Source organism: Juglans microcarpa x Juglans regia, chromosome 6D, assembly GCF_004785595.1.
Source record: "Juglans microcarpa x Juglans regia isolate MS1-56 chromosome 6D, Jm3101_v1.0, whole genome shotgun sequence".
Lineage (NCBI taxonomy): Eukaryota > Viridiplantae > Streptophyta > Magnoliopsida > Fagales > Juglandaceae > Juglans > Juglans microcarpa x Juglans regia.
In genome coordinates this window covers 11,507,358-11,519,446 of record NC_054604.1, presented here as the reverse complement: position 1 = coordinate 11,519,446, position 12,089 = coordinate 11,507,358, and the positions used below count along the sequence as shown (strand labels likewise).

Here is a 12,089-nt window from a genome sequence, read left to right as displayed (position 1 = left end):
TCAATCGGCGTCGACGCCCTCGAAGGCCCATGCATTCTCCTGATGGATCTGATCTTCTTCTTGCGGCGTGAAATCATTCTCTATATCGAAGAACTGGCGCACGTACGCCACGCTTCTGTTCCGGATCCTATTCGCCACGCTCCGGATCAGGAAATCCAGCATTTCCTTTATGTCCAGAAAATTCACCGCAAGAATCAACTCCTTGAGCATTTCGTTGCTCAGCTCGTCCACGAACTCCGCCTCGAAACCCTCCCTCTCTTGCCTTACCATCCTCTCGGCGTCCTTGTCACCGGCCGCTGCCGCGGACTTGGCGCCAAACTCGAGGGCGCGAGTGCAGTATTCAATGACCTTGGAGAGCTCCAACTGCTTGACATTCGGTAGGCGAATGGAGGTTTTGTCAAAGACGCGGCCTTCATCTTCGTAGAACGACTTGAGGATCAAGAACTCCATCGCCACGGGCTTGTCCACGTCGAAGACACCGCCGTCCTCCGTTCTCAGCTCAATCGTCTCCGTAGTTGCTTTAGATACGGCTTCAACCTTAGTATTTACTCCGTCGTCCGCCATTGTTATCGTTTGCTATTGCGCTGAGAGAGAGAAACAGCGATTGAAAGAATACTTGAGGGGGGTAAGGGGAAGGGGAGATGCATGGGTATATATATGGTAGATTTTGTATGACCTGTTGCTTAATTACCAAGATTTCTTACGCGTGGATTTAGGATTGAGGCGTGCTAGCACGAGAATGGCTGTATTAAAAAAAAAAAAAAAAAAATGACTTTACTAATAATTACTTTTTTAATATTAAAAAAAATAAAAATAAATTATCTAAACAGTAACTTTAAAGGAATAAAATCATTAAATATCATTTTCCTTAATTTAGGATTGAGGCGTGCTAGCACGAGAATGGCTGTATTAAAAAAATAAAAAAAATATGACTTTACTAATAATTACTTTTTTAATATTAAAAAAAATAAAAATAAATTATCCAAACGGTAACTTTAAAGGAATAAAATCATTAAATATCATTTTCCTTAATTTAATTCACTATATTTTTATGACGTGACTCATGAGATCTTACTAAAGCACGACCCTTTCATTTGTTTGAGAATTATAAATACGCAATTAATATACGACTTTTACAATATTTTTATTAAAATATTAATTTATTTTGGAATTATTATAATTTTATTTAATTTTGAATTTAAAATAAGTAATAGTATTTTAATTAAAATATGTACAAAAACTGTACATGCTACTTCTGTTAACTTTATTCGGCACTTGGTATAGAGTCTTTGCATATCAACCTTTGATTAAAGAGTTTTATCATATATCAGTCATTATTTACTCTCACATCCTGATTGATGAAAAAAATTAATTAGCCCTTGACTGCTAATGCATTTTAATTTAATTTTCTTTTCAAATATTTAAAAATTATTTAAAAAAAATGAATTAGCAGTCAGCCCAACAGTAAGAACTGGGCTGTGTGGCATTGTCCTAAAAAGAATGAGATACACATGAGACAAGGTTATTTTTCAATCTGGCATGGTCTTTGCCCAAAAGGTCATGAGGAGTTTAGGCTCCTCATCCTTACTCTCTCCAGCCTATGCAGGTTCTTTGATAGTAAGTTAGGAGCACCGTAGTGCATCAGGTTGTTGTTATAGGAACAAGGAAGGGGCATTTCTTCTAAAAAAATCTCTCGGGAAACACACAATTTGTTGGTCTTTTATAGGTATGCTAATTAGCTTACATTGTTATTGTAATTTGTTGCATGCATATTGGTATAGAAATAGCATGTGCGCAGCAAGTATTCATTCTTTCACAAGTTTCACGCAACTCTCCCACCCTTAGATAAGGTTGCAATGAAATCTATGAACACCTACTCTCCGTTTGGTTCCTGAACTGCACTCAGTACAGTTTATCTTTAAACTGCTATCAGCATCCAAACACACGGTTTATACCGTTTGAATCCAGTTCAAAATTGAGTTCATCGTGGAGCCTGGTAACTAACAAATATTAATTGCATCTGACACGGTTTTCCATCTCTCTCATGGGTCCACATGGCTGGCGCCATACTGTCATACTGCTTTGCATACTTGTTTATTACTTTAGGCTGTAGTTTATTATTTTTGCATTCTGGCGCAATGCAGTTTGTACAAAAAGTTTTTGTCTTTTGCGTCGGCTGTGAGAATGAATGTCATGTGAATAGTTGATTTCAATGGTGGGACTCATTCATTTTTACAACTTCTTATAAATATATCTAAACTCATCGTAACATTTAAACACTTCTAAACTCATCTCAAGTGGACCCTACAAAACTCATTCAACCATCTCAACCCACTACTATTCATAAAAAAACTCAACTCAACTCAACTCAACTCAACTCAACTTAGTTTAATATCCAAATGCAGCCTTAGGCAAAGGCACCAAACCAAGAGTTGAAAAGAGTATTGCCACCACCCCCCAATGGGGGTGGCACAAGGTGGATCTCACCACCTAAAAGTGGGTGGTTAGGGTTGGCCATTCTTGGAGGGGTGAGGCTGTCCCGCCACTCAAATGTACTTTTTTAATCTATCATTTTCTTTTTTGTTGTAAATATTTGCTACCTTTCTAATAGAGTATTTTTGTTATCATTGTTCTTGTTACTGTTTAGTTTCTGTAAAACCGTTATTTCTTTTGGTTGTCATTCTTGAATATGGTTATTTGCCATTATTATAGTACTTGTGATGTTTCGTGATTATTAATGTCCCTATCAAAACCTATTGTTTTCAAAAACTTTTAAATATGTTTTAAAGATGTTTAAAATGTTTGAGATTTATTCTATACCATCTGCCGTTGGGATAAGAAAGAAGCTCAACTTTGTCAATACAATTTTATTATTATTATTATTATTTTTATTTTTTTAAATACGTTTTTTACTCTCTCCTATATAATCAACTAGTGGGTCCAGTCAATGTAGTCATGTTTCTATGTTCTCTCTCATTTTTCGTAATTTCTATTTTCAATAAAATATAAGAATCATTATATTATAGAATTACACAATATGCAAGCTGATAAAACAAATTGAAAAGACATACATTATGAAAACAAAGAGTCTTCTAATTTTAAATAATAATTGGTAACTAAATTACATACATTTTTTATCCAGTAATTTAACTTAATGACATATAGTTATTGATCAGTAACTAATAATGCGAGAACTCAAAGATTTGAAACCAATAGAACGCTATATTATGGACCTATTTAGCAGATTTTATCACCTTTTTTCTTTTCTTTTTACTCCTTTTCTTCAATAATCCTTTATCTGCTAGAGTGTTCAATTTCTGTTTCTTACGTTCTTTTGCTTTCTCCTCAAAGCCATCATCCATCATTTTCATAGCTGCCACACGTCTGGCGTTAAAAACCTGCAATGAAAAGAGTGGAATATGATGTCGGCTTGTTTGAATTTTTGATAAGCACTTCTTCAGATTGTAAAGCTTCTTATTGCCAATGAGACATCTTGTCGTAAGGAAAAAAAAAAAAATCAAATATAAATGTCACTTGTCAATTAGAAAGAGTAGCAGTCTATTTCTAATGATCATGAGTCTTGTACAGCCAATATTGATCCGAGAAATCTTACCTTTGTAATATCAGACAGCACCTCATTCTCTTTACACTCGAACTTTTCCAACTGTTTTCCAACAGTAGCTTCTATTTCATGAAGGAGATCAACATCATTCTGAAAATCCCAAACATCAAAGGTAAGCAAAAGAATTAAAAAACTAAAAAAAAAAGAAAATTTAGAAGAAGTATCGATCTCGTATACTAAAAGGTTCTTCATCGGCTAACATGTAGTATGCAATTAACCACAGAACACTATTTCTACAATAAACATTGCACAGAGAGAGAGAGAGAGAGAGCAACATTCTTTCATTTTAAATGGACCTTTTAAAATTTTCATCCCCAATTCTCAGAAAAAAAAAAACCGATAAAAAAAATCTCAAAAGAACATTCATATGAAAAATGAAAGGCGCGGTTTGGATAGTAAGTTGAGATGAGATGAATTGAGATGAAAGTTGAAAATTGAATAAAATATTGTTAGAATATTATTTTTTAATATTATTATTGTTTTGATATTTGAAAATGTTGAATTGCTATTTATATTTTGTGTGGGAATTTAGAAAGTTGTAATGATGAAATAAGATGAGATGAAAGACTTATTGTATCCAAACGGCACTATTACAGCAACCAAACAATTGGCATCATGGGATCACATTATGGTACACACGCTACATCATTTAAAGAAACTGACTCAGTCAAAGACAAATTTGGGTGGAAGGAAAATAAATCCTCCTAACTCGTGTGTAAAAACATGTATATAGATGTTTGTATACATACAAGTGTACGTATTTCCTCAAGGTAGCTAGATGCTAATTTAATTCTGGTCATTTTTTATTTAATCCTACGAATTGAGGTTGTTAGATCACCAATTGTCCAAAAAAACTTAAATTGATAGAATGAAATGAATTTAATCATTTAATTACTAATTCAATACTCTTCTTGTGGACTGGGTTCTTGATAAGTGGGACCAACACATGGACAGAAATGGGAATAAAAGCAAACTCAAGGTTCAAACTCAAAACAACTGCTTTAACCTAATAGGAAGATGTGTATTTAATGATTTAACTAATGTTTCCACAGAGGTAAACATGTAATTTTAATCTCTCTAAAGATGGGCTATAGTACTATACTATCAGTCCACTAGGTTTTATTGCCCATATCCCCAAAGAAGCTAGGGTCCCCAACATCAAAGATTTCAGGCCTATTTGCTGTGTGCAAAATTATTGCTAAAGATCTTGCTAATAGATTGAAGCCAGTGCTCGCAAAGTTGATCTCCCACCCTCAGAATGCTTTCATTGGGGCAAAGCAAATCATCAATTCAGTTCTAATTGTCAACGAGTGTTTGGATGGCAGATTAATCAGGGGAGCCAGAACTTCTGTCCATGTGAATTCGGACTTGTTGCTATGTAACCTGAGAGGATATGTGGCTTTAAGGAAAAGTGGTGCAGTTGGATAGTTCAATGCATCTTCACAGTGCGCTTTTCAATTTTGGCAAATGATCTACCAAAGTTTTTTTTTCTTTTATAGCTCTCACGGAGTAAAACAAGGGCATCATCTGCCTCCCCTGTTCTTATTGTTGCGGAGGCCCTGGGTAGGATTATCTTTTAGGACTAGTGTGGACTCACAAAGACAGAGAATTGCTTGCCTCGCATTTTTTTATTTCCAGAGGATACGCTATAAACACTATTCTTTTGTGAGGTAAACCAAGAGCATTTATGGTCTTTGTGCTGCTTGTTCTTGTGTTTTGAAGTAGCCTCAGGGTTAAAAGACAATTTGGCTACTACTGAGCTACTACAGGTTGGTAGGTGAATGATGTTGATGATCTAGTCACATCATGGGGTGTCAGGTGTCTTCACTGCCCATGATGTTTGGGTGATGCCCATTTTAAGCCAAGAACAATTTGGGAGTGCATTATGAGGAAACTGGAACATAGCTTGGCTGGTTAGATTAGAATGTATTTGCCTAAAGGAGATGGGATAACCTTGATCAAGAGTACCCTTTCAAACCTACCCACCTACTTTATGTCTATCTTCCCCCTTCCAGTATGTGTTGCAAACCACATTGAGAACAAAGGGATTTCTTATGGGATGTTTTGGCAGTGAAGAAGAAATTCCACTAAGTGAGCAAGCCCAGGCGTGTTTCCCCACTATTTTAGGGCAGTCTAAGTATTAAACGGCTAATTCCATTTAATCAAGCTCTATTTGAGGAGCATGTTCCCTGATTTTCAAATAAATCCCCTTAATGGGGAGTGAAATTATCTGTGCCGCACAGATTGAAAAGTGGACCTCTTTACCTCTTTTTATGATTGAGACTGTGCTTCCAGATTGAGATGGGGTGGGGATGACAAGATGTGCAACAGTTTATCCAAGAAAGGGGTGTATCCTATGTACCTGGGCTAAGCCTTTACAGTCTCCAATAGATGTTTTGATTAATTATTAAAAAAAGAAAAAACAAAAAGGGTGTATGAGGCAAGTCTTTCTATAACACAGTTCCAATGGGCTCCAATTGTACTATTGACTAGTTCTTTTGGAGTATGGCCTAGATGTGGCTTCAGCATTCCTTGGGGCATTAATGTCTATATTTATGTGTGCGGTGCAAGTGGCATATCTGGTAATACAGACAAGAAAACGTCCTAAATGTAAAATTGCATGTAGGAGACTAGCAATTCATCAACGGAAATCATTGATCTTGCTGTTTCAAGATACCATATCAATGTTCACTGCTTACCTGGGTAACAAAGCTCACAGCCAGCCCTCCTCTGCCGGCTCTTGCAGTACGCCCCACACGATGAATATAATCTCTCGCATACCTGTAGCAGCTGGCAGTTAAATACATCATGCAGATGTCTCATAAAAAAAACTGACCATAACCAAAATTAGTGAAGAGATGTAACCTTGGAATATCGTAATTTATAACAAGATCAACTGTTGGAATATCCAAACCACGACTGGCAACATCAGTCGCAAGCAATACAGGGGCTTGTCCAGATTTGAATCGATGTAGGGCAGCAAGCCTTAAAGATTGTGATTTAAAAGAATACAGTGCTGCGGCTTCCTGATCAAGCTCTTCCAGTAATAAATTCAAAAGATGACAACTTCTGCATAGATAATGTTAGGATGAACCGTAAATTACATATTATAATTTTTTCAATAAATTAGATGTTATAGATGAGAGATCAATATTTTCGAATAATATTCTTTGCCAAAATAAATGACTACTTTTCTGGCATTATGTAGTCTAAGAGCATCTCCAAAAGAGTAGATAAAAGACCAAAAGATTTATTTTAGCTATTAAGACTCCGAAACGCCAATCCAAAAGACTTCAAATTCTTTAAACCAACATAATGCTACTGTGCTCTTTTGTTTTTTTAATAAAGGGAAATCCCAGAAACTGTGCAAATGCAACATGTCTTTTACTAGGTTAAACCCAGACCCATGTAGCACATCCCCATCAAACGGATCAGGTAAATCATCGGCTTTTTCACAGATAGGATGTGACCCATAAAAATTGTTTACACCCAAAGATTCGAACCTTAGACCTAAAGGGTGCATACCATCAAGAACAATACCACTTAAATCAACCCCTAGGCAGTTTACAGTGGCTCTTTTGTTTTAAAGAGCCATTGTAGAACTCTTGTATTTTTTATTCCTATCTCTTTCTCTCTCTAAAACACTATATTCTTCTTTTTGCAAAGTCTATTCTTCAATAAGATTTTCGATTACTTATAAATAAATAAATAAAAAAGGAAAAGAAATCTTCGTGAGAAAGAGAAATGGAGAAGAGGACCATATGTGAAGGAGAAGAATAGAAAAAGGGAATGATATTTAAAGATAATGGAGGAAAAAAATGAATCTGTTAAGAGTGTTCAAGTAGTTAAAGTGAAATCATTTAATTAAAAAATTAAAAGTAAAATAAAAACATGCTTAAAACATCCAACTCCTTGAATCATCTAGAAAGTATTAATATCATCGTAGGTGGGGGCGTAACCAGGATCTTCAGCATGGAGGACAAATGTATAAAAATATTTTATTTTGGTGGAACATAGACTTTTTTCCCCTTTTTTTAGAGTCTAAAGCCCCCAGTCGCTAACTTGGGTCCACCCCTGATCGTAGGTGATAGTAAAGATGCTGTAACTGAATTCTTAACTAGAAAAAAGAAACAGATTACAGCCAAAACTAAGATCTTAAGAATATGACAAGACTCGTGAAATTCAATCTTGTGTGAGGAATTTCAAAATGGATATACTAAATAAACTTTTATTATGCCCTGAACCCCTTTGATAATGGAGGCTGTTTTGGATCCGAAAAAAAATGCATACTATCTGTAGCTCTGAACAACTTTGCACCATGAAAACAGATTGAGGAAACACGCATATCATACCCAGAAGTCAGCAGATTTGGTACGGTGCTTAGAAATATTTCCAGGTTAAAAAAGTACGAAATCAAGAGCACACTATAACAAGGAAAAGAAGAAATAAATTAAGTTGTATTTAAAATTGCAAATGTCACAAAAGCTAAAATTGTTAAGACATTGTCTTGCGGCTTGCCAATCATAAGTTGTAATGTATCAGCAGCAGACCTCGAAATTCGAAACAATGTTTTAGCAATCAATTTGGCCCGACAGGAAGTTCAAGCAACAGTTGACTAAGCAACATTTCTTCATCTCACAAACAGGCAAGGAGTTATTGTTCGCAGAAATAATCTAGCTACAAGCCGACAAGGGGAAAGAAAAACAGGATGACTAAAAACCCAGAGGTATGTGCCACATAATTTTTTTGTAATATTTCTTTTCTTGATAGGTAATTTTTTTTTTGTTGACCGGTAATTTTTTTGTAAAATTTCAGTGACAGACCTCTAATTTTGGCAGTTGGCACAATGTTTTAGCAAACAAACTTGACCTGACTGGAAGTTCAAGCAATAGTTGACTGGTCAACAACTCTCTATCTAACAAACAGGCATGGAGTTATTGTTTTTTTTTTTTTCATATTATTAGGCATGGAGTTATTGTTTGCAGAAACAATGTAGCTTTTAGAGGACAAGGCGAGCTGAAGAGGAAAAATAGATTGACTAGAAACCCAGAGGTATGTGCCACCCAATTATACTGAAGATATCAAGGTGTAACAGCTAATTAAGACCTCCAACAAAAACAGATGCATGTTAGGAGATCATATTGCAAGCTATTTAAATTGAATGTCCCAGGAATATTTTGCAAAATATCTATGGCCATATACATACTTGACCAAAGTTTCAGGGTATGGGAGGACCTTTTTTTCCAATTCTTATTTTCTTCCCTGTTCCTTTCTTCTTCCTTCTTAAATTTTGTTTCCCTTGGGGAAGGGAGGTAAGCAGTAAGGAGGCCTTATCTATGACATTACAAAGACCAAAATTCTTCAAAATAGAAGTGTTAATGTTTAACTGGTTCTCCAACCTAAAAACAACAGGAGCTGATTTTTAAGGGGATTGCACAGCAAGTACAAACATAAAACTTCAGTGATATACTCATTGTTGTTTAATTTTCTTCTAGAAACGGTTAACTTCATTGCATTATAAAGACTACAGATGCAAGTCACTGGACTAGACTGCATCTCTAGAAGATATAAAGGTCACCAACTCTGTGAGAGTATAGCTTCAGTTTTGGAAATGATTCGGGCTTTATTGCATCTAGAAAGAATGCCGGACACTGAATGTCCAGGAAATGTAAAAGCTGATGCCTCCCATTATTTTTTTTAACAAGTACCTCCCAAAGAATTGGCTTCAAATACAAACCTCACCACTTGCAAACTTAAAGTGGTAGGTTCAAAATGACTTGAAAGAACTGCTAATATCAGATCATACCTGCTATACTAACCAACTAAAATCATGAGAAAGCTTGGACTTCTACGAAACCACATCATATAGAAGCCAAATATATAGTATGCATAGCTCAACTCACGTAATCAGCACAATCAGCAGTGGTGTCAATAAAAAAGATTGACAACTTCAAAGCCTGACGTTCTAAATAGATAAGAGCAATTAAACCAGTAACAGCATTCCTGCCCTAGTTCTAACAGGATAAAAAACCTGTTGAATTTGCAGGGTCACTAGTTCCTCCTCACAGAGAAAAAAATCATCCAAATAATAGCTAAGAATAGCATATTCCACATGCCAGGACCACTATATGTGATGTTACATATGAAAAATAACATTATGCAATACAAACATCAGAAAACAGTCTCCAAAATTCAGAATTGATTGCTCAGGGAAATAATACCTGCAGGTGGAGACAAATATGATGGCTGACCGAATACCCATATCTTCCAGTTTCGACAGAATGTGCATCAGATAAACGTCCTTCACATTTTTTGGAACAAAAACATATTGTTGTTTAAGAGTGTCAACTGTCTTAAAGCCTTCATATGCCTCGTAGAAGTATGCCTTATTTGCAGAAAGCTCAAGCAGTGTTTCCAGGTTACTTGTCATTGTTGCAGAGAACAATAGAGTCTGGCGATTTTTTGGCAAGCGCTGAAAGACAACCCTCAACTCCTCTTCAAAGCCAACATCCAAAACTCTATCTGCTTCATCCAAAACTAGGAACTGAAATAAATTGCAAACCACATATAAAAAGTACGAAATAATGTATAAAGGAACACTTAGGTACCGTTTGGATAGTGAGCTGAGATGAGATGAAAGTTGAATAAAATATTCTTAAAATATTATTTTTTAATATTATTATTGTTTTGGGATTTGAAAAAATTGAATTGTTTATTATATTTTGTGTGGGAATTTGGAAAATTTGTAATAATGAGATGAGATGAGACACTTCTTGTATCAAAACAAGGCCTTAATGCTTGATCCTAAGTGCGCATTAAAACCCATACAGAAATCAGCGCATCTAAACCTAGGGGGAAAGAATAAATGAAGCAATTCATTGTTTCTAATGAAAGCTTGCATAAACAAATATTTTTCTTGATAAGTCCAGCTATTGACTAGAATCATAACACAGGCTTTTGCACCACGAGAAATCAGATTAATCAAAACCAATTAACTTAGCTGACCCCTGATTAGTTGCAAGATGATCCATGAATCGACCCTAATTTACTTGGGATTAAGGCAGGCTGAAGTTGAGTCTAGTAGAGAGAAAAATTAAATATAATTACAAAAAGAAAGAGAGAATTGATTACCCTCGTCTTGGAGAACACAGGAGGAATGTCAGGATTCTCTTCCAGCAACACTTTGATCCTCCCTGGAGTTGCAATCACCACATGCGGCCTCGCCATCAAACTCTGCGCCTGATTCAACGTGTCCATTCCTCCAACCACCACTACACAACGCAAATGCAAGCACGACCCAAGCGCCCTAAACTGCTCCGCCAATTGGTATGCGAGCTCCCTAGTTGGTGTCACCACCAGTGCAAAGACCCCAAAGGGGTTCTCAGCAAGGCCTTGCAGGATAGGTAAAGCAAAAGCAGCAGTCTTGCCACTCCCAGTTTGAGCAAGGCCGAGCACATCGCGGCCTTCAAAGATTTTCGGTATACAGTGGGATTGCACTGGGGTGGGCTTGTGCATTCCTAGCTCTTTGCAGGTCTGCACCGCCCACTCAGCAAGGCCAAGATCAGCAAATGTGGCGGTGGTGGCAGTATCATGGTCAAGGTCAGACGATTTTTCCATATGGGAGGTATTCACCTCATGGATTTGGGTGGCGGTGGTGGTTTTGGGGGTCAGTTTGGAGCGTTTGGAGGGTTTGGAGAAGAGGGGGAAGTCTCCATCTACTAGAACATCTTGATCCATATTCATCTGATAAAAAAAGATAGTGTAGATAAACGAGTGAGTCCATCGACTCAATAAGCAACAAACTTATACTTGCGTGTAAACATGTGTCAGATACAGAATACAGAAACAGATAGTTCTAAAAAAAATGGTAATGGTACTTTTAGATGCATTTTATTATAATATAATGATATATACGAAAGACCTTAGGCATAAAGGTAACTGGAACAATGGAAATAGAAACATGGGCCATGTTTACCCCTGTAGCAGGGTTAGGCATATCTGCGTTTAGCCAAGCAGAGCATAAATCACTTTGTCGCCAAAGTGACTGCACTCAAAACAATGGTCATGTTTACCTCGTGGCAGAGTTGTGCATGTCTATGGATAGCATCAAGAAACACATCATAACAACATTTATATTCATAATCTCGACACATTGAAACACCAACTCACATCTTACAACCATTACCTCCCCCGACCATGACTTTGCCATCAAGGAACATTCCAAACATCAACCAAGCCATGAAATTGCTCAACCACAATTCCAGCACCCAACATAGATAACCAAACTTCCAGCAGGCACCAAAACATATGAGTCACAAAAATCAAAAGGTGATTACGAGGCTAGAGCTCGAGGGTGCCTTACGCAATCTTGGAGCGGTGGTCGGCCGGATTCAGAGCGAGGCGACGCTGCCTAGAGATGAGGCTGTGCGGCTAGCTCTGGTGGCCTCCACTGGTCACACGGGTTATC

General features: G+C 36.8%; 2 protein-coding genes across 2 annotated transcripts; both read right to left on the bottom strand.

The window, feature by feature from the left end:
- Positions 1 to 564, bottom strand: LOC121235378 (E3 ubiquitin ligase complex SCF subunit sconC-like). Its single transcript, XM_041131728.1, has one exon. It carries the CDS (start codon positions 562 to 564, stop codon positions 1 to 3), a length of 564 nt encoding a protein of 187 aa, XP_040987662.1.
- A 2,508-nt stretch (positions 565 to 3,072) lies between these two features.
- Positions 3,073 to 12,089, bottom strand: LOC121234752 (DEAD-box ATP-dependent RNA helicase 36). The gene is made up of 7 exons (XM_041130836.1): positions 11,980 to 12,089; positions 10,754 to 11,365; positions 9,844 to 10,166; positions 6,488 to 6,691; positions 6,322 to 6,403; positions 3,614 to 3,712; positions 3,073 to 3,398 (listed from the first exon to the last, which is right to left on the bottom strand). The coding sequence occupies exons 2-7, from the start codon at positions 11,363 to 11,365 to the stop codon at positions 3,234 to 3,236; spliced, it is 1,485 nt and encodes a 494-aa protein (XP_040986770.1). The 5' UTR covers positions 11,980 to 12,089; the 3' UTR covers positions 3,073 to 3,233.